We start from the raw sequence: 22,011 nt of genomic DNA, 5'->3' as shown, positions 1-22,011 counted from the left end.
CCCAATCCATCTCGTGGTCCCATCTCATTTACTCCCCTCCCTTCACTACAGCCACACAAACCACCTGCCATTTTCTAAATAGGCCATGCCCTTCCACACTCTTTTTTTCCACATTTTATTCCTTCAGGATGGGATACCCTCCTCGCTCTCAACGGCCCTTCCCACTGCTTCTATCCAGCCATCAAGACTGAGTTAAGTGTAATTTCCTGTAAACCCTTCCTGCCACTTTCCCCCTCTGGACGCTGTACCACTTTTTACATGTCTCAGGCCCCGCTCTCCTAACACTGCGTTGCAGTACTTTATTACCTCGCCTCTCCCTGCTGCTCCCATTGAGTGCATCTCATATAAGGACTGGGCCTTATTTGTTTTTTGTACCCCCACCGCCTACAAATGTGCTTCAGTGCTGTAGGGACAAACTGCTGTGTAACAAATTACCACAAACGTAGCAGCTCGAAACACATTTATTATTTCACAATCTAGGCACGGTGTGGCTGGATTCTCTGGTCAGAGTCTCACTGTGTTAGCCAGGGCTGTGGTTCTCACCTACGACTTAGGAACCTCTTCTAGGCTCAACGATTATTGACAGAATCAACTTTCTTGAAGTTGTAGGACTGATGTGCTCATTTTCCTGATAGCTGGTGGCCAAGAACTCTCAGCTCCCAGAGGCTACCGTTAGGTTCTTGCCAAGGGGTCCCCCAGGCAGTTCATAGCACCGATGTGGACCTCCTTCCTGGCTCGTTGGACACGTCTCTGATTTCCTCGTCTATCAGTAGCCACAGAGAACTTTCTGCCTTTAAGCGGCTCGCCTGATTAGATCAGGCCCCACCAGGACAATCTTCCTTTTGCCATACAATATAACATAACCACAGCAGAGACATTTCATCATGTTCATGAGCTCTGCCCACACTCACAGACGAGGGAATACAGGGCTCAATGAGTATTTATAAAATCAAAGAAGATGTCTTCTAGAAATTTGTGTTATAAACACTTCTGTTCAATTGTAAGATTTTTTTTCCCCTCTGTTGTCTTGGAAGGCTTTTAAAGTTGCTTCCTAATTTGTGTTCGATCCAGAATGGTTACATGATACCTCTACAGTGAGCCCAGGTAGTACTGGAAATTTGGGGTGGGTGGCAAGACCTGATCTGACAGCCACCTAACTGTGATCTCAGGCTAAGTCCCTGAAACTCTGAAATGTCCGATTCCTCCTCATGTATAAAATGAGGAGGGTAGGACTAGACAATGTCTAAGGTTGGCCAGCTCTAATATTTTATCATTTCTAAGACTAACACATACTGATTACATTTAAATCTAGCCAAGGAACTCATAATATCCAAATTCATTAAAATAGTTCACAAAAGAATTTCATTATAGATGAAGTTGCAATGATGTGAGGGAAAGGCAATTTTGTTTTGAAATGAACCCCTTCCTACATTGGCCAAACTTGACTAAATATAAATAAGAATACACAACTACATTTTTAATACTTTATGTAAAATGGTGAAGAATATTTTGTTTTTAGATGACATATCTGTCCAGTTATGGTCAGAAGTCATTTTCCCCAAGATATTAAAACCTGATAAAACTACTGTTTTATAATACGCTTAATTAACTCAATTGATGATAACTGAAAAACTATCAAAGGCAGTACTCAAATATTATGAGTCAATTCACTGACTACGTGCAAAGCATGTTGAGACTCATATAATTTTGGAGGTTTAAGTGTGTTTTTTTTCTCAAATGATGCCTCTTAAGCTACTAGGACAATTATTTTCTTCTCCCCTCCTCCCCCCCAAATGAGCTCTAATTTTAAACAGGTATTATTAAATTCCACTGAAATAGGCTTCATGCAGATGTATTTGTACAACATTCCTTTATTGACTCTGCACAGTTATTAACAACTCACATTGCACTTTATCTTTTGAGTGGAAGAGCATTTATTCTTTCATTAAAAAATGAAGCCCCTAGGGCAGCAGCAGGACTCAGAGCCTTCTTCCTATAAACAGCACTGCCCAATTAATGTGAGATGTTTCTATATCAATACAAAGAATAAAACTAAATAAAACAATGGATTTCTCCTGCCCTCCATCACCCCCTCCCTGCCAATACATACACCCCTCTTATTTTATAACATGCCAACAGGTAAACAGTTCCCACGCTGGTACTTGCGTCAACCAGAAAGGGAATGTCAACATTTACTTGGCACCACTTAATTCAGAACATCATTAGGGCTGTGTGAAAGTGACAAAAGAAGCATGAGGCCATGGTCATTTCCTCAGGAAGATGCCTTTTGGACAGCGAGGGCGGAAAATCACAGGGGTTGTTCATCAGCCTCCAGCACCTTGCTGCTCAAGTTTCTGGAGCTGTTTTTCAAGTTTTGAGATGTTTACTCGATGCATCATCAGAAACTGGCCATTCAAATGAAAGACGGGGATGTCAAATTTATACCTTTCATACCAAACAGAGTTTTCTGGAAGTGTGATATCCACCTCCTGTAAAATAAACTGAAACAGAGACTGACTAAAGCTCTGTATTTTAGAGAACATGGAACGACGAAATGATTGCAGCGACAAACTGATCCCCACACTGATTCTAATGCTGAGAGGGTTCTGTTGTTGTTTGTTTGTGTGAAGTACAAAGTGATCTGATGTCCCCAATTTCCACAACTTGATTGATTTCATTATATTCCCTAACTCTCGATTTTGCTCCGTTTCTGTTATACCCGTTACATTCACCATCCAGGCACTACTCAGTTCCCAATGAAATAAAGTATGTCCCAACGGGGAACCTGCTTGAGAATCAGGAAAGACATGTTTTGGTTTTAAAAATGGGAAAGGTGACATGGTTTGCTATAGGAGAACACTTCCATGGAAATGACAAAATAAGAGAAAAGGAATAGGGACAAGAGTTTAAAGAAAGCACAAATATTGAAACTGCTAGTTAACTTTGACTCACATTAACAGTCAGAGTAAGGAAACCAGTACTGCTCGGAGAAAAACACTTAGAGGTAATGAGTTTTATGGAAATCAGCACTAAAATCTCTCTCTGAAGAATAGGAAGAAAATTTAAATGAAAAATCATTTAATCTCTTTTTCTAAAGAAAGGAGCCAGGCAGATCCTTATATCACACACACTCTATTCCATACACACAAAGCCACACTGTACTATGTTACCCTGTTCTTATAAGGCTCCAGTACTTCCTTAGCTTCATCACAAAGGGGACATGGATCCTACAGGAAGAAAAAAGATAAAGCCATTAAACCCAAAGAATGGCATGCAGCCTGACAACAACCACAAGAAACAGATTATACCTATTTTTGAGGACTGTTTTCTACCAGGTTAATTACACTGTTTTATTTCCAAAGCAAAACACTGCCACAGAACCTTATAAATAGCTAGTATTTCATGGTAAATGGACTCTCGGCCCTTTTCAGTTGTTTTGTTTTGATTTTTCTCCATAAATAAATCTATGTATCTAATAAATTCAGGTATTTACCTTTGTTATACATACGTATATACACACACATATACAGAGAGTACCAAAAAATTGTATACACATTTTAAGAAAGGAAAACTGTATTACAATTGTAATACTCAATATATACCGATAAGAAAAGAGGAATACAAGTCACGCTTGGCTTCTGCAATTACAGGAGGTGCTCAAAGTGGTTACCATCAGTGTCCAGACTCTTCTGATTACGGCAAATTTCTGCTTGAACAACATTGACCAAAGTGTCTGCTTGGAGACATTTTTTGGACACCCCTGGTATATATACACACGTATATATGTGTGTAACAAAGGTAAGCATCTAAAACTATTAGATGTTATAGATAGACACAGAGCACATATAAGTACATACACAATACACTGAGAGGCTTACATTCCCGTTATTGGCTTCATCTAATTGATACTAGGGCTTGGTCCTCCTTAGGACAGGAGCATCTTCCCAGCAGGGCTGACATCCCCACAATGGCTTCCAGCTCATTTTGAATGGGGGCTCTGAGCTTTGCCAACCTGTTTTTCTTAATCAATCCACAGAAATAAACCCACTGGAATGGAGTTAGATAGTGAGTGCCTCATGTTTAAACAAGGAAAAATCTCCATTTCGAATGATGATTGTACCAACTCTTCAATGTTTAGTCTGTTTTCTCATTACAAGTGTGAGCAATAAGTCTCCCAGGTAATTCTCCACCTGAGGAGCACACAAGTTTTAGCGCCAATTATTGTTTGCACTCGAAGCACGTAGTGGAGAAGGGTGTCGAGAGGGCTTGGGGTCATTGGCAGATTTTAAAGGCTTCTCAGCTCTTGACTGAGCTCAGGAATGAGCATAGGTTCTCTTTCGTGAGCATAAATTAGACTCAACATCATCGATGCTTAGATAAAATCTGCTTGTTAACATCACAGGAAGAGGTGAGCTGTTATGTAAAACAAAGACGCCCTTCCTCCAGCTTAACTCACAGCTTATTTTGAAATAAGGACCCAGACCTTTGAAAGGCAGTTTTCCTCCCGAATGGTCTTTCTGAATTAGTGTTACTATTAGCATTATCAATAAATAGATTATGGATAGTCTGCAATGCTTTCAGGTAATCATGTTGACATTTTCTGAGAAAGTTTCAAAAAGTCAACAGAGGATCTTAAGAGCAAAACACGAGTAAGCTAAATTGCAGAAGTACCAAATGTACCAACATTTTGCTTTTATAATAAAAAATTTTAGTAGAGCTTAGATCAGGGTTTTGTTTGTTTTTTTTTTTTGGTTTTGTTTTTAAAAGCTGGTGTTCCATTGAAGTCTGTGCAAATTAGTGTGTGTGTGTGTGTGTGTGTGTGTGTGTGTGTTTCTATGGGGAAAGGTTCATCAAATTTTAAAGAGGTCTATGAACTGAAAAAGGAGAAGAGTGTCAAGAGTGCTTGGGGTCACTGGCAGATTTTAAAGGTCAAGTGGTCTGGACCATTCAAACATCCTTGTCCAGAATTTTTCAGGGCACCAACAGAACACTTATTTATTCTAGCTTCTGAATTGTAGTGAACATTTGCTGGGTTGGCTGCCAACCACCCACTCCCCTTTCTTGTAGCGAGAACACTGTGATTTTGCCTCACAGGAACTACTCTCAGCATGTTGCTGAGTCCACCCTGAACAACAGGGTGGGACATCTGACTGAGGCTGAGGCAAAGGGCATACCCTATCCCTCTGGCTATGAATGGTTTGGGGATCAGCCAATCAGAGCCAGCAGATAACCATGAGGCCCTTGCTGAAGTTTCTGTGGATATCCAAGATGCAAGATCTGGGGCTTGGGATCGCTGCAGTCACCCGTGAGAAGAGTCCAAGTCAAGACAGATTTAACCTCTGGAGGATGCAGAGCTGAAGAGACTGGTCACAGGCTTAGTTTTGGAATGAAATTAAGTTTTCGGAATGAAACTCCTGAAACCAGACCAACCCCTAAAAATCCGTTTTTTGTTTAAGCCACTCTGGGAAGTACTTTCCATTATTTATAATTGAAGGACATCTGATACAATGCTTTTCCTTTCTCTGGATTGGGAATTCCTGAAGGTGAGAGTGATATCTTATTATATGCTAATGACAAAGATCAAGGGTTCAGCACAAATTTTAAGCTCAATGGAAGACTAGTGTGGGGATTTTTTTTTTTCTTTTGCAAATGTTTTCAGCTAACTTGGCTGTTGCTCAAACTGAAAAATTGTTCAGGATAGTTAGTCTGAGTGAGCACCATCTGCCTTAAGGGATTATCTTATTTTTGTAGTTAATTCTCACATGCATTTCTCATTTTTAAAATAGCTGTGTTCCATAATTTCCAGCAGTGCAACATATACTTGTGGATATGTAGTTTACATGAACTATTCTATCAAGAAATTAATTTTTAAAAACTTCTAAAGCTTTGTTATTAGATAACCATCAGATATTTTCAAATTGCTAAAATGCCTGAAGTCCAATAAAATGAAACACAAGACCTTTTTTGTTTGAACTGCAGTATTATTCACTACAGTTAATTCTATTACCTTGCACTTTATTTCTATTTTGATTATAAATCACACAAAGTAATGTTAACGAGCAAAAGGAAATCAGTAAGGCTTATATTATAAATTTCAGGGGGAAATGCTCTTAAAAATTTTAAACTAGCTTTCTGGCTTAAAATTAGTGTTAGGAATAAGGAAACAAGTACAGCCAACCCTCGTTATTGGTGGACTCTGTATTAACGAATTCACCTATTCATTAAAACTTATTTGTTTTTATGAAGATCAAAACTCCAAGATCAATACTCACAGAGCTTTGCAGTCATTCACAGACATTCACATGTACAGAGCAGAGAAAATCTTGAGTCATCCCAAATGCATGCTGCCAGCTGAAGTTCAACAAGAACCTGCCTTCTTCATTCAGTCATACTACAAACACGTCCTTTTCACAATCTATTGAGTGCCGTAGTTTTGGAATTTTTGTGCTTTTTGTTGTTCACTTGCTACTTAACATGGCCCCCAAACACAGTGCTGAAGTGCTGTCTAGTGTTTCTATGCACAAGGAAGCTGTGATGAGCCTTATGGAGAAAATACTGTATTAGGTAAGCTTTGTCCAAGCATGAAGGTAGAGTGCTGTTGGCCATAAGTTCAATATTAATGAATCAACAATATGTACTAAATAAGGTGTCTCAGTGGACACACACAGAAAACAAGGTTATATAACGACCAATTGACAAAAATGTTGTTACCAAAAGCTCATAGGAACCTAACCCTATATTTTCCCTAGGAGCAATGGTTCAGGATTTGCTAATTTTGTGTTTGTGGTGACTTTATAGAATGTCACTATCACAAATGAGAACTAAGTTTCTCAGTGATATGTTTGTAAGCATCATATTGTAATCTGATAGTTCTTTCTTTCAATGGAGGCATCATAGGACTATCAAACATATTCATGTCCCCTCTAAGTGTGAGACTATGAGGTATCTGGGTAGGAAACACTGTTATTCCTGGAACTGAAACACTGAGGAGCAGGTCTGAAGAAAGTTTATTTCTTTGCTTCCTTTCAACATTTTTCTTCTTTGTTAAATGTACAACTTTCCTCACCCAACAATTTTAATACTTTATGTTTTTAAAGCAGGAATGTCACTTTCCCCCTCTGTACCTTTGTGAACAAGGTCAGCATAGGCAGAACAGTCTTGGAGGCAGAGAGATTTCTCAGGAAGAGTCGAAAGCAGTATTTGGCAAGTTGCATGCTATTTCCTTGAAACCAGAGCATCTTAATTCTGCCAAAAGAAAAATAGACAGTAAACTTATGTGCCCTAGACTTGCCTCTTTATAATATGAATAGTAAGCTGCAAGCCTGTGATGGAATTTGAAGACTTCAGAATTGCTTCTTGGAGTCTAGGCGTGTCAGAGAGACCCAGATGTTTGGCAACTTGCCACGATGCCTCCACATTCACTGTATTCCACACAAAACTGAATTTAGAATGGGAAAAAAAAAATCCATATTTATGGATTAGCCGTGTGCTTAATCACTTGGATTCTGTAAGCAAACTGCATGGGTTTGTTAATTTGAACACAAAATTAAATTTCACCTGCAGATTTTGCCAGCATCCTGATGATCCCATAAAATGTGGAGGTTTCCTGAGATGGTTTTTATTCACAGAGATAGCTTATCTTATTAGCAAGCATTCAGCAGCACCCAGCTACTCTCAGGGTGAAGGAAACGATAAGTTGGCAGCACAAGCCCCCAGCTGAAGGTTAAGGCGAGCACTTCTGAGATCCATGGGCCTCGACTGCAAGACATGGGGAAACACAGAACTGCACCGAGAGGGACCACGGGGAGGATTAGGCAGACTTAACTTGTCAGAAACAAAAATCTCCTCAACTCCTTAAGAAGTACTTTAAAAGGAGATTGCCATCATTTTTGAAAACATACACACATGTGCTAGTGTTTCTACTGGAGCTACTCCAGTAAGAACAGTTTGATAGTCACGGTATGTCCAACACTAGGCTTTGAGGCTCCCTCCTCCTGCTTCTTTATTCGACATAAGATACCTTACTTGTTCTAGTTATTCTCCTGAGCCTCCAGCTTTGTCCATAAAATGACAAATATGATCATTTCACTGTTAAAACATACGCACTGTTGCCTTTATCATTTACCAGTATTCCCAAGATGAATTCATCTCTGGGCTTTTCATTACTTCGCTTTACTTTGTTTCTTCAACTTCGTCTATTACTTTCCCTTCCCTTAGCTTGAAAAGTTGTAGCCACACATTCTCTTCCTGTTCCTTGAATACCCAAAGCTCATTTCTTCACCAGGATCTCTGCACTTGCTGTCCCTTTGCATGAAAAGCCCTTAAGTAGCTTCTCGTCATTTGGCCTGGACTCATGTCACCTCCTTAGAGATGCCTGCGTGACTTTGTTACCCATATCTGTTGGCCCACCACTCTTCTTCCTTATACCTTGCTAATAATTTGCTTTTATCCTTCACTATCCAAAGTTATTTCTTTACCTATATGTCCCTTCTACTACAGTGTGAGTTCCATAAGTGCAGAAACTTGTTCACCCTGGATCTCCGAGCATCTACAATTAACCTGGAACATAGGAGGTGTTCAGATATTTGAATGTTAAACATATTGAAGTGAGCCTTGCTCCCTCTCTTTAGTCTCACCTCTAACCCTGCTCAGGCTCTCAGTGTGTCCAAATCTCCCTGGGCAGATTCATATCCCAACTAAGGTCAGTTCAGTGCTGCTCAAGGTATCCAGGAAATTGGGGCCAGGGTGCTGCATCTGGTCCCAGGCCCTGTACCACCACCTCGAATCTCCACTTGCTCTGCTCCACAGCAGGACTGGATTAATTGCATGCTAATCCCTGCTGTAACCAGGCTTCTCAGTGTAAGATTAGCCTTAAGCTCATTTCAGACAGAACGATATGACTTTAGAGAAAAACACCAACCCGTATCAAACTAGAATAAGGATGACAGGACAAAAAGATCAGATTCTAATCTATGAAAACAGTAATCTTTCCTTCACTCTTAAGCCCTTACTGGCTCTCCCTGCTAACTGAATAATCATGGGAAGGCATAAAAAAAGGATGTGATGAGAATTTTGCAAGGATCTGCTACCCAGCATTATTCCAAGGTGGAAAGTAGACCTAAACCATTTCACAATATATGGTGCTACTCTGAACTCAGTGTTAAGCCCTGGTATATGGATTTTCCAGAAATTCAACAGAATCAACAGCTTCTGTGCCAACAGTAGCACACCCTCCCATGGTATGGAGTTATAGAAGCTCTACTATCTGCAGGAGAAAGAAAATTAAAAATTAGTTTTGTTAGAGTAAAGGCAGAAAGACAGCCCTTGGAAACGAGAAGGGTCAGGCCATCTATGGCAGTGACGTAAGACTACAACCAGGACAGTAAACTGCAGCTACATGCTTTCCGTGGAGGGATTTAAGATTTATTGATGTCTGGCTGGCAAAGAAAAGAAAACTTATTGCTTTTACCTAGCTAGCTGAGTTGAGACTAAGGTGTTAAGGCTTTAAAAAAAAAATCACATTCACAATGGAAATCTGCTCCAGTATTTCCAACATGACAAAACACAGCATGTGGTCTTCGTTGTACCCAAGACAAATAAAGCCTACCATGGTAAACAGACTTTCTATTCATTCCAGATTTGCTGGATATTTGTTCAACCAACCCAGAGAGCTAAGTGAAGTCTTCAGTGATGCTACAACCATTCTATTTAAAACTAATTCTCTTTTCCACTGTTAGTCTCCATTTCTACTTTTTTTACATGTAGTTAATCACTTAAACATTGCATACTTGCTTACTGAGAAATGCATAAGCAGTATGTAATTTTACTTCCTGCATATTTCCCAAATGCTGTAAGACACATGCATTTTGCCACATTGTTCAAGTAACTTATTTCTTCGCATTGTAAAGTTATATTAGAGCCTGATATAAAGAGAAAGCTCCATACCCCTCTCCTAGGCAGAAATGAGACATTAAGGCTGAAATTCTGAACACTGGAGTCCACTTAATTCTAGAAATAAAACGTAAAATGAAAGACGATACACTCATTCGAACTCTCCAATATCCTTCTTAGACTATTTTATTGACTCTGTAAACCCTAAAACCATTGCTGTCAATGTCACATGCACGGAGCCATGCCTTCTTGAAGTAAAATCTTAATACGGGCTACTCTGTCAATGTGACATTTTCATTAGTTCTATTATTTTTGAACAGTAACTCAGCAGTAGGAAAAATATCCTGAAAGGTGCTCTCTGCCTGTTAGCTCACGACTGTGAGAGGACAACAACCTTTTTGATTATGTCATTGAATTTAGTCAGGAAATATATGTCCTTACTACACACAGATACAATTTTATCCTTTGTATTTTGTCATATGCCTCTGTGATAGGAACAAAAAGAGCTGTGTTCATAATATCAAAGAAGTACAATTGGGTCACCTTTGTCACAGACAAAAAAAAAAAAAAAGCAAAAGGCATAAGACTGGATTTAGAATGTGCCTAAAACAAATTCCACAGCACAGCTTAACAGTAAAGATGGGGACTCCTGCTGTTCCAAGTCCACGCTGCCAGAGGCACGGATCACCCTGAAAGATAATGGGAGCGCTGGCTTTTCAACAAAACTGAGGCTGACTTCAGGGGTGTTTATAGCAGAATCAAGTACAAAGTGGGGGGAGGACTGATTGGACCAATTCAGCACTCCTTGAAGGAAGAGAAGGAAGGTAACTTTATAGCATTTTCCCTATGAAGCACTGAAGGCATACCATTAAAGCAACTGATTAGAGGGTAGAAAGAAGCCAGGGTCATTGAAGCCTTTATTAAAGATTATTCATTTCTTTCAGGAGGAGCTGCCTGGGCTATGGCTGCACGTCACTTATGTGGGGCTCTTGGATTCTTCCAACACTGTGTGTGTCTGATTAGAAGGGAAACAACATTGTTCTCACTTGAGTAGAGAAACTGACCTTCACTGACCGGCATTTTTATTCACACAGAGCATCGTTTGGCACACCAAATCTCCACCTCACATGATTCCTCATAAGCGAGCTGCAGTGTTAGTTCCTGTGCAAAGTCAAAAAAATCTATAGAAGTCCAGGTACCACCTTGGTTATTAACAGGTAATGTTGGAGCTGCTTCACAAGAGTATAACGTAAATTTAACTCTGAGCTGACATTAACCCAACACTATTATGTTAGCTTTTCCTGAACCTGTGCTCCCTAAAGAGGGGCTTGGGCTTCCATTTAGTCATTTTTGCCATGTGAGATGGTAAGTGCTCCATTTCACATTCATTACCGTCTAAGTGTAACATCCCTGTTTCTACCCAAATGACTAGAAACACATGTGCGTGTGCACACACCCTCTCTTGGTTATAAAACCTGTATTTTAGATTACTGACAGCTTATGTAATGAGGTGAGGTTGCTCTTAGGGACTCATCTGGCTCACTGGGCTCTACCTAATCCAGGCAAACAGGCACAAATGAATCCTTGCCAGTGCTCTCACGTGCTTTTTGGTCAGTCAACTGCATCCAAACACCCCTCTCTCCCAAATAAGTGGGAGCCTAGCCCGGGATTTGGCGTGCAAGTGTGGAGCCAAGAATGATATATAGGGAAGCAGCCAAAGCTGAAAATTGAGGTGTCAATTCCAAGGGGCTAAGCGGGGGTAGAATGAGCCTATAGAACAGAAATGGGGAGTAGGGAGGAGAAAGCCCAACCTGCAGTGGGGCCTTCCCTCACGGGCGTGAGTGGGATCGCAGGTACTTTTCCAGTACCTGAGCCCAGCAGTCCGGGTACCTGGCCAGGGGACCTGCCTAGGAGGTGGAGCCAACTCAGATGAGATGTTGCAACAAAGAGCCCAAGCTAACCAACTGTGACCCACCTGGGAGCCCATTTCTACGTGAACTTATGCTCAGCTTCATTCCTTTCCATTGAGGCATAATTGACATATAACATTAGTTTCAGTTGTACAACATAATGATTTGACATTTGTGTACACTGGAAAAGGATCACCACAGCTTCATTCTGACGGTGCAGTTGGACTGCTCATTTGATCCCTCCTAACTCACGGAGCTGTGAGTGGACCCTGGGGAGCCAGAGGCAGCCTCACACCACGCATCTACCACACTCCCACGGCTTCCATGCCAGATTTCAGAGCCAACAGTTTCACCGCACAGTGAAGCCAGGAGAGAATCAGTCCCAGAAAGGAGTCAGAGAAGTGCCTAGAGACAAAGCCCCCTTTTCCTTTCCCTTCAGATCATTACCATGACTGTGGGATTTCCAAGTATCTGGCTGTCTCTGGGCCTCTGTTGGATTCAATGGTTGCTATGTTAATTTACTTTCAACACAGTGCTCTGTGAAAAAGTTCTTTAACTGTTTGAAGTGTGGGCCTTGCCTGTCCAGTAAGATTGCAGTTTCATTGAAGGTGTAGTGGAGCATTTACATGTCTACCAAAATACATACATTCTGCCCTCATATCCCGCCCCCTTCGAATCCTCAGTAAAATTAAGCCATTAGTTCTTTCTTCATCCTGCCTGGTAGTTAGCCCATTTCGTTCCCTCCAGATAAAATTCTCACATGGAGAAATCTACTCCACATGCTAGATACAATCATACGAATAGAAAGATTCACGTCACTGGAGTCAGGAGAAGGGAGTTAAATTCTTAACTGAAACATTACAAATACAGGGGAGATTACAACAGGGACATCTAATGGACAACTTTAAATGTTATGAGAGAAAAGCATAGTACTGTGGGATGAGACTGGAGAAAAGGATCCTACATCACGTAGGATTCTGGATATGTAGAAAAAAGAAGCATTCCAAATTTGGGTTAAACACAAAGTCACTTAGGTAGGAACGCCGTGGCCTGTTTGATGGGAGACACGGGAGGGTTTTGAGTAAGACAGTGGTGTGATTAAAACAGTGTTTTGTACGATTGACCTGGCAGCAGCATGTAGGACAGACTGCCGAGGAAAGGAGAATGGAGGTGGAAAGAGGTAACGGTCAATTATGACAATCTGGGCCGGCCCCGTGGCTCAGGTGGTTGGAGCTCTGTGTTCCTAACACCGATGTCGCGGGTTTGATTCCCACATGGGCCAGTGAGCTGCGCCCTCTACAGCTAAGATTATGAACAAACAACGACTCTCCCTGGAGCTGGGCTGCCGTGAGCTGCCCGAGGTCGTCAGCTGCCGCGGGCTGCCGTGTGCTGCCAGGAGCGGCCAGCAGCCCTCATGAGCAGCCGGCAGCCGACGAGAGCTGCCGTGTGCTGCTGTGGGCGGCCAACTGATGACCGGCGACTGACTGCCTCAGCTGAGGGGAGTGCAAAACTCTTAATACCAGCATAGGCCAGGAAACTGTGTCCTACACAACTAGACTGAGAAACAACGGCTTGAACCGGAATGGGGTGGGGTGGAAGAAGGGGGAAAAGTTTATGACAATCTAGGTGTAGGGTGAGAGCCATTCATTTTTTCACTCGTTATCTAATGTTTCCCATGTATTCGATGCCATTATAGGTGCTGGGTTCAGTGGTGAGCAGGAAAGCAAGGTACCTGCCTTCATGGGGTCCATATTCTAGCGACATTAAGGAGTCTATTTAATGTCAGATAGTCACAAGTGGAGAGGGGGGAGGAAATAGGGTGATGTGATGGTGACTAGGGCAGGGCCTTTGAATAAGCTGGTAGTCTGAGCAGGTGTCGGTAGAGACTAAAGGATGAGGAGCGTCTGAAGGGGGAGAGTTTCGGGGAAAAGGCTCTAAGGTGAAGACAACCTTGACTTTTAGAAGAAACAGAAAGGACCCTGTGGATGAATCACAGTGAACAAGCGAAAGAATGGCAGGAGACAGGGTTCAAAAACAGTCTGGGGGCGTTGGAGCATCTAAGGCCTTGTGGGCTCTGTTAAGGAATCAAGGTTTTATTAATAAGTACAGCTAGATTTAGAGGGGGGAAGTGACGTGAGCTCATATACGTTTTTAAAGGGTCACTTTAGCTGCTGTGTGAAGAATGGATTGTCGGGGGACAGAGTGGAAGCAGGGACCCGTTAGGGTGCTACTGCAGTCGTGTGGGTGAGAAAGGGGAGGACTAGGGCAGAAACAAGGCTAATAGGACTTGTCAATGAATTGGATATGAGGAATTAAAGACGATGGCAAGGACAATCCCAATTTGGGCTTTGAACCTCTGGTGGGTAGCAGTGCCATTTACTGAAATGAGGAAAACTGAGGCAGGAAGAGATTGAGGGATGTCTGGGACTGAGAGCTCAGTTAGGGACAAGTTGGAGCTCAAGTAGAAAGTGGTACATACAGATTTGGCAGTCAGGAGAGAAGCCAAGCTTGAAGATAAAAATTTGAGACTCCATCGGTTTACGATTTGTGTTTACCGCTAAGGAACTAGATGAGATTATCTAAATAATATAGAAAAAGAAGAGAACCCAGGAGAGATCTTTGAGGTAATCCAACATTTCGAAGTTGGGTTTAGAGGAGCCAGAAAAAAGGCAGTAAGAAAGGTTGATGAGGTAAGATGAACCAGAAAAGTGTCATCACAGAAACCAAGTGTTTCCAGAATGAAGGAGTGACCCACCGTCAAAAAAAATGATGAGGGATTGGACTAGGATAGCGGTAATGAAAGCATCTACCACAAATCAGATATGTCTGATGTTGCTTCAAACGAATGAAATCTTCCAACCAATGCCTACGCATACAATGAACTAACTACCTTGTCTGGTTCTTGCCTAATTTAACATCTTAACTAAAAGTAGATATTTCTGGTGAGGATGGAGACTGCGGGTTGGGGGAAAAGAGTGAAGGCAAAAGTTGAGGGGGTGTCTTAAAAAGAGATAATAAATGTAAAAATCTCTATAAATTATAAAGCAGAATAGAGAAATAAGGCTTAATTGTGTAGTACAAAATACTACTAAAAGGTATTGCCGTGTTTCCCCAAAAGTAAGGTCTAGCCAGCCAATCAGCTCTAATGCATCTTTTGGAGTGAAAATTAATATAAGACCCAGTATAATATATAATATAATATATATAATAAATATAATATAATATAATATAATATAATATAATATAATATAATATAATATAATATAATATAATATAATATACTGGGTCTTATATTAATTTTTGCTTCAAAAGACGCATTAGAGCTGATTGGCTAGGTCTTATTTTCGGGAAAACAGGGTGTTATTAGTAATAATGGTGATGATGATTCTATTGACTGGCCTCAAATGGAAGATTTCAATTTCTCGTATAGCAGTCTCAGAAATAGGGAATTGCAAAACTGAAAAATATTTCAAACAGAAGTAGTTGAAAATTTCAGATTGTGGACATTACTGAAATAGGAATTTCTAAGACAGGATATTGCTGATTTAAAAATCAACTCTGGCACCAGGTATTGGACTGGCGGACTCAGGAGTCACAAAATTACAGAACAGGGCACTGAAATTAGAGGAGTTGCCATTCCCCTTGATTGGTTCTGAACAAAGGCCAGTTACCTTCCAGTTGCTCCTTCCCAAATACTTGCCTTTATATTTTCAAAAATGGAAAAATTCAGTACTGCTATTATTTTAACAGTGATATCCTCAACCCCACGTATATCAAAACAGAAGCTTCCCAGGTATAATGGTAATGTTGGATTTTATTGATCATCTTTAAAGGGAAAACTTGTTCCAAAGCACTTTTGAATAAATTGTACAGAGGTCAAAGTAAATTTAAATGAACACAATTCCTACTAAATCATCAGCCAGTAGAACTATACACAAATGGCGTAATTCTTCATTTAAAGTTTTAAGATCACCTTCACATAGTTTCATTTGGAATTCAGCATGTTTGAAATTCTCTGGGTGCATTTTTTGGTTGAGAATCTCATAACGATAAACCCCAAACACAGGCAACTGCCACGAAGGAGTTTGGAGATACTGGGCAATTCCTCATCTCTTTAAGCCTCAGTTTCATCAACTGTGAAATGGAAATGCTACTCCTTGTCCTGTTTTCTCATTTTACAGAGATCTGGAGACACTGTGCACATAGGCTTTGGGTGTCAAATATCCTCCTGGTCAGAGAAGGGGAAATCGCATGCAGAAGAAACACTGTGGCAATAGCCCATGACTTCATGAGGCCCCCCAAAAAGAAACTGAAGTTGTTTTAAAATGCTAGACCTTTAAAGAGGAACAAAATTCATGCATAGATCCAGGCAGAGGTGTAAACGCTCTTGGTCATCACAAACTCTCTGCTCTAGCTCCTCCATCATAACAGGAAGCCTTGCATCACAAAGGACCCAGTAGGAAAATAAATGGGGAAGGTTACATTATAGAGTGGCCAGGCACTCCTCTCACAGTTTGAGCATCTGAGATGGAAAAGCACCTTTGAAAAGGAAGAATAAAATATATTTCTTTCTTACCATTAGATACATTTAAACAATGATTTTTAATGGCAGACCCTCATCATTTTGGCATTGTCCTCCGCAACCAGAAGCACCACTGTTCGGCTAGGCGTAGAGCAAGCCGACATATGGCAAGTGGAAGGGGAGAGGAATCTTTCTTGTAAGCAAGGCTTTGTTTTAGAATCTTTGGATTGTAGTCACACTTTCCAGATCATTGCTTCAGAGGAGTCTACTCGGTAATGGGGTTGGTGTACATGATGATGTCAGGGAAGGGTTTCCAGAAAAACATTCAGCTGAGAAAAATGAAATGAAGATGCTAATCAAGGACAGTAATGCACTGTTACCATACCTCCCTCTACCTCGCAGGGGTCTAAAGGGGATTGTGGACTAATTCCTGTCAACACACAGGGCTTGCACACACTGTACCCTTCCCCTCATCCTCAACCCCAAGGATGCTGACTCAGCGTCTGGCCCAGAGCCGGAGAGGCGTATTCTGAATTCAGAGTGTGACACAGTGTTCAGTACAATTACGACATAATGGCTGCAAAGCTGTTCCTGAAAGCCAAAAAAACCTGAGTAATGTGGTTGGGTTATATCATACATAAGGGCTTAATAGAGTTTAAAAACCAATTTGAAAATCCCTTCATTCCATAAAGATAGCATTAAGACGAGGGCAAAATCTTTCAAGTCAAGGGATGGAAACCAAGTACATAAGGAATTCGCAGACTCCTGTCCACATTATTCTTAACCAAAATGACCCACCCATTCCCTTTGAAGATATCTCTGATACTTAATACTGACCCAGAAAGAAGGCAGTTTCATTAAAACATCTCAGTCCTATTTGTACCCAGCTAGTCATGCCAGTTTCATTGCCATTTAAAAAGCACACAATCCCATTTCCAAAAACACTCTTTGCAATTCAAAATCTGTCCATTCAGGCAATGTCTTCCATTCATCACTAACACTCCACCACTTCCATTTCATCTTGCCAAAGAGGAGAAATTATCCTCATGACCACACAAGACCTGAGAGATGTTTCATTCACTTTAGCCATTTTGTAGCAAAAGACTTTGGAACATTTGAATTACTAAATCTAGCATTTCCTTGGATTTGGGATATCAACAATACAGAGGTCCGTGAAGTACAGTGCTCAATCTGGATGTTGGGAACCGTCCACTCTTGAGGTCAGACCCTAGCATCCCTCAGTTATGTGAAATTCTACAATCCTCTGAATCCTAGTCTGTTATTTGACACTTAACATCTGTCACTGATAGACTACATTGGAACTGGGAAATGATTTTGGAGATCCTCTTGCTTCATGGATAAAGAAACTAATATTTAACCAAAGCTTTTCATAATGCATTTTTTTGGTCTGTTTTTCTATGGCCTATTTGTATACATAATGAAAACAGCAGAGAATTTTCAGAATTAAAAGGGATCTCCAAGTTCAATCCCCCTTCTTTCAAAAAAAAATATATATCTCAAAAGCTTTATGCATTAATCCTCAGAGTATACCAAATAACAGATACCACATATTTAAGGCTTAATTTAAGGATGGAGAAAATGAGGAAAAGTCTCATTTTCAGATGGCAGAATTCTTTTACTATAAGAATGAAGTTCTGATCTTTAAATGTAAAAAGATACAGATTAACTTCACCTTTGAACCTGGAGAAATGGAGCTGAATTTAGATCTTTTTTCTGTCTTATGTCCTAAGCTGCCCCAGCCTACTGAATTTCTATTAAATAACAGTATCCTTTCTCTTAATTGATTGGAAGAACTAAGAAGTAAACTTTTAGGAAGAGTTACAAATCAAAATAATTCAATCTCATTGTCCTTCCTCCTGATGAACCTAGAAGACATTTTCCCATTGTTTCATGGTTAATATAAAAAGTACAGGGACAAAGAGAGGAAGTTCATTTATTTCCAGTATTAACATTCTGGTTTCTGCTGCAATTCCATTGGCAACAGAAGGAAGCAGCATATACCACATGACTGCCCCATTACAACACAAAAAGCTGTTGACTTTGAACTTCTTTGGAATGTTAGGAAAGTAAAGATGTTTGTGACTTTTCTTCAATATCATTTGGGCAGCGTAACCTTAAAATAGTGCCCATACATAGGCCCTCTATCCTTAACGCAAAACCAAACCAAGATATGAGTGCCCCAGGTAAGCTAATAATTTGGTATATCTTCAAATGGATACTCTTCAAATATTTGCTCAATAGGTATTTGGGTGAGGAGTTGAGCATGGCAGACCCGGAGGGAGTGTGAAGACAGGGCTGGTGAAGCCTTTGAGCTTGCATGTTCCATTCAAACAACAAAGGCCCTGCAAGTGACCAGGCCAGATCTCCCTGGAAGGCAGTTTGGTGACCACCTACCTATTCTCAAATATGCCTTTCCCTATTCCAGGCTGTTTATTAAAGCATTAATAACTGCAGCACTTATAACTGCATCTAGTAACCCCTTGAAAGGGGTTATTGTTTTATATTCTTTTCTCTACCTTGTTGCATTCCCAATGATGTTTTCCTACTCCTTACAGGGACACTGTCTTTTTATTTCTATAACATGTACAGTGTCTGCAATGTACCAGGTACTAGACATACAAAAGCGATTAACATATTTTCCTTGCCTTTAAGGTACTCACATCTTGGGCAGGAGAAAGATTTACAAACAAATAATACAATACCACAGTGATGAAGCCTGTAGCGGTAAAATGGTTATCACCAGATATTACTGGTGAAATGCTCCAAAATCCTTGGAGATGGGGACTTTCTTAAAATAGAAGGTATTTTGAGTTTGCCTTTATCTCTGGAAACCTTCCTTGGGGTAAGGACTGAAATAAAGAGAGTAATGTTTTTGTGCCTCCCATACCCTGTGGCTGTAACTGGAATGGAGAGTTAGAGATAGGGGTTAATACCTATTCCCTTAGCCGAAACTTAGCCAAAACCTTTCATTTTGCATGTTCTTCTTCAAATGATTTTGTCCCTCGAACTTGCTATGTGATACTAGAGGAAAGATGAAGGAAACTCGCCTAGTTCCTGCTACCTGTGTAGCACGTCTCTGGATCCAGATGGTTTCTCCCTTTCAAAATAATTGCAAACAAGATTAAAACGGCATGAAGGAACTATTCCAGCTGGCTTTTGGCTTTCTCCGATGTACATTCCTTAAATAAAGCAGTGGCAAAATTAGATTTAAAATAAGAAACAAAAATCTTACGAGTACCAGATCATCTCAAAGTCCTGCTAATATATGAAATCCTGAACCCTGGCGTTAGAGTAACTAAATTCACCCAGCTAGCTACAGTATGCACATGTTATGAAATACAAAAACTTTAAAAATGAAAAAATAACTGATTTTGAAGGCATAGCTGCACATTGCCTCTGGGTGCTTAAGAGTATGACAGAGCCAGGCATCTGGAATAAAACAGAAATACAGTCCAATAAATTCTCAAGCTGGAAAATCCTCATGTCTATCACCATACCTGCCCTCAATGCATCTAAATAAAATCACATAGCCACATTTTCCTCCGGTGAAGGAGACAAAAAATATATTGATCCTTCCTTGGCAGGTGGCTACTTCTGACCATGGCAAGCATGAAGAAAGAAAATCTGGGGAGTCTGCCTGTCTAAAGCACCAGCCCCACCAATCTTAATTTTCACAACAGGACATTTCTGGTTCCAGGCAATTCCCCAACAGAGCAGGACCCAGGTTATTAGGCTACAACATTTCACACAAAACCATGATTAATTCTGCCTTACTCCAATATTACTATAATCATTCAATATTTCCAGGGTATACCTTTTTTCCAAGTGTTTTAAATCTCAATGTATACAGCTCCAAATATAGATAGTTTCGTATGTATTTTCATAAGCTATTGCTCAGATGATTACTAAATGAAAAGAATGTGTCCTCTAATAGCCACTACAGCTTACGCAGTGTCATGCACAGAGACGTGGCTCTAGTGGCTGCGTAACGGAGTCAGTGTGTAGTTACAGGAGCTCTGCTTATGTTGGTAAATGTGCTGGAAATGGTTGGGGATGTGACAGATCCTAGACACCATTCCTGCCCCGGAGGAGTTGAGAATCTTGGGGTCAAATTGGGTTATACTGTGGATTTTTTTCAAAAGTGCTCTAAAATATAAAGTACTACATAAAACACTTTCTGTTAAGAAGCAAGAATAAAGATCACCAGGCCCAAAACTCCTTGTTAGGGACAGCCTTAAAACTGGCACTTGCCTATTCATGTTAGTAATAATTGAGTAGGGACTTTGGTACTTGTAGCCTTCCTAAAAATCTGTGTGAGGTGGTATTTGTCACGAGTAACCGACAAGGCTAAGTATTTGTGGAGAACGGCACAGTCTCTGATGCATTGTCCTTGTTCAGCACCCAGAGGAAGGCTTCTGCCCGCCCAAGCAGAGAGGACGTCCGGGGAGCCGCGGACGCACGATGTTCCATCGTCTCACCCTCAATTAAAGGTCAACGCGGCTGCTCAAAACTATTTATTTAAAAAGGCAGTCATCTCAGCGGGCTGCCAACTGAGATCATATTGCCACTTTATGAAAGTTCATTACACCGGGGACGGGGTATCTGTGAATTAGTACAAATGACACGAGGTGGAAATGTTTTCGTTTTCTTTTTTTTAAAAAGCTGCCTTTTCCTGCCCGTTATTTTGTTCATTTCCCATCGCGCGCGAAAACACACAAACACACACACACACACACACACACACACACGAACGTTCACTCTCAGTCTCTGCCTGTCCCCCCATCCCCCCCTATCCCTCCCCCACCCCTCCCCCAACCCCTCCCCCCGCCGCGGTGCATGGATTTATGGCTCCCGGTTTAATTAAAGCTCCTCTAATGACGGTCGAAATCGGTGGCGTGCAGCACAGCCAGGGGCTCGCCGGCCCCTCTCCCGCCGCCTGCGGGCTCTAGGCAGGGGGGTCCGCGAGCGCCCACCTGCCGGCGCCGGGCCGCTGACACCCACCTGAGCCTCCCGCCGCCGAGGCCGTCGCTTCCGCCCTCGCCCGGCACTTCCGCCCGAGCCGCCCGCGCGGGCTCCGCGCGCCGCACTTCCGCCCTGGGGCTCCGATCCCGTCGGAGAGTCCCTCCGAAGGGTGGCGGGGCCTGGGCCGTTAGCGTGAAAAGAAGACACAAAAACCAAGGCCGAAATGTAAAAAAAACACAAAACACACACACACACACAAAAAAGGGGGCGGGGCGGTCACGGAAACGTGGCCCGGCGTATTTGGGGACCATTTAATAATGAGCGTCCGGTGTGGTAATCAACTTTTTGAGAATGGGCAGACCATTTCATTTTAACCCCTAGGGAGGCTCACTCATCCATTCATTGAATGTTGAATGTTTACCGTCTTCCTCTGGGTCCAGACTGAGCTAGATTAGGAAGAACACAATTCTGAACTAAACTGGCAGCTGTTCCCTCCCCAAACGTCAAGTTGTGTAGGCAAGTCAGACGTTCGGAAATGATGCTAATGTCACGTGTTCGCTGAGCTTAGTGCTTTGAAAGGCAAGGAATATGTGAAAAAAATATGAGTGTGATATAGTTAAAGAGGTAGCTTTCGGGCTGGGGTGAGTAGGGCCAGGCTGGGCAGGGACCGAGCTCTGCAGGCCTAGGAAAGGCTGGACCTGGAGG

At 41.5% G+C, this 22,011-nt stretch overlaps 2 protein-coding genes across 4 annotated transcripts in view; one reads left to right on the top strand and one right to left on the bottom strand.

Moving 5' to 3' along the window:
• The window catches only part of LOC308499492 (uncharacterized protein), a gene marked incomplete at its 5' end in the record, with an annotated part of 29,737 nt that extends 23,798 nt beyond the window's left edge, over positions 1-5,939 (top strand). The window contains 2 exons of the mRNA XM_081052994.1: positions 3,651-3,798; positions 5,095-5,939. The remainder of the gene's footprint in view (positions 1-3,650; positions 3,799-5,094) is intronic.
• Positions 446-21,480, bottom strand: LOC308500200 (glutaredoxin-like protein C5orf63 homolog). 3 transcript variants are annotated; one of them, XM_081054453.1, is made up of 4 exons: positions 21,346-21,480; positions 7,125-7,245; positions 3,171-3,227; positions 446-2,501 (listed from the first exon to the last, which is right to left on the bottom strand). In XM_081054453.1, the coding sequence occupies exons 2-4, from the start codon at positions 7,236-7,238 to the stop codon at positions 2,325-2,327; spliced, it is 348 nt and encodes a 115-aa protein (XP_080910579.1). In that variant the 5' UTR covers positions 7,239-7,245; positions 21,346-21,480; the 3' UTR covers positions 446-2,324. The 3 variants fall into 3 exon arrangements, with proteins under 3 accessions (XP_080910579.1, XP_080910578.1, XP_080910577.1); XM_081054452.1 differs by having other exon boundaries at positions 1,859-2,489; positions 21,346-21,478; XM_081054451.1 differs by lacking the exon at positions 21,346-21,480 and adding an exon at positions 7,558-7,714 and having other exon boundaries at positions 1,859-2,501; positions 7,125-7,438.
• Between the last annotated feature and the right edge of the window lie 531 nt (positions 21,481-22,011).

The sequence above is a fragment of the Rhinolophus hipposideros genome, assembly GCF_964194185.1.
Source record: "Rhinolophus hipposideros genome assembly, chromosome: 7".
Lineage (NCBI taxonomy): Eukaryota > Metazoa > Chordata > Mammalia > Chiroptera > Rhinolophidae > Rhinolophus > Rhinolophus hipposideros.
The sequence above is the reverse complement of the archived record's forward strand: the minus strand, read 5'-3'. Positions and strand labels throughout refer to the sequence as shown.

What these genes read in the sequence shown, in the direction of transcription:
- LOC308500200 (XM_081054453.1), bottom strand. Translation starts at nt 7,238, where the DNA reads ATGCTCTGGTTTCAAGGAAATAGCATGCAACTTGCCAAATACTGCTTT. An exon ending in TGCTGACCTTGTTCACAAAG is followed by an intron (nt 3,228 to 7,124) that starts GTACAGAGGGGG and finishes TTCTTCCTGTAG; the next exon opens with GATCCATGTCCCCTTTGTGA. An exon ending in TGGAGCCTTATAAGAACAGG is followed by an intron (nt 2,502 to 3,170) that starts GTAACATAGTAC and finishes TCTCTGTTTCAG; the next exon opens with TTTATTTTACAGGAGGTGGA.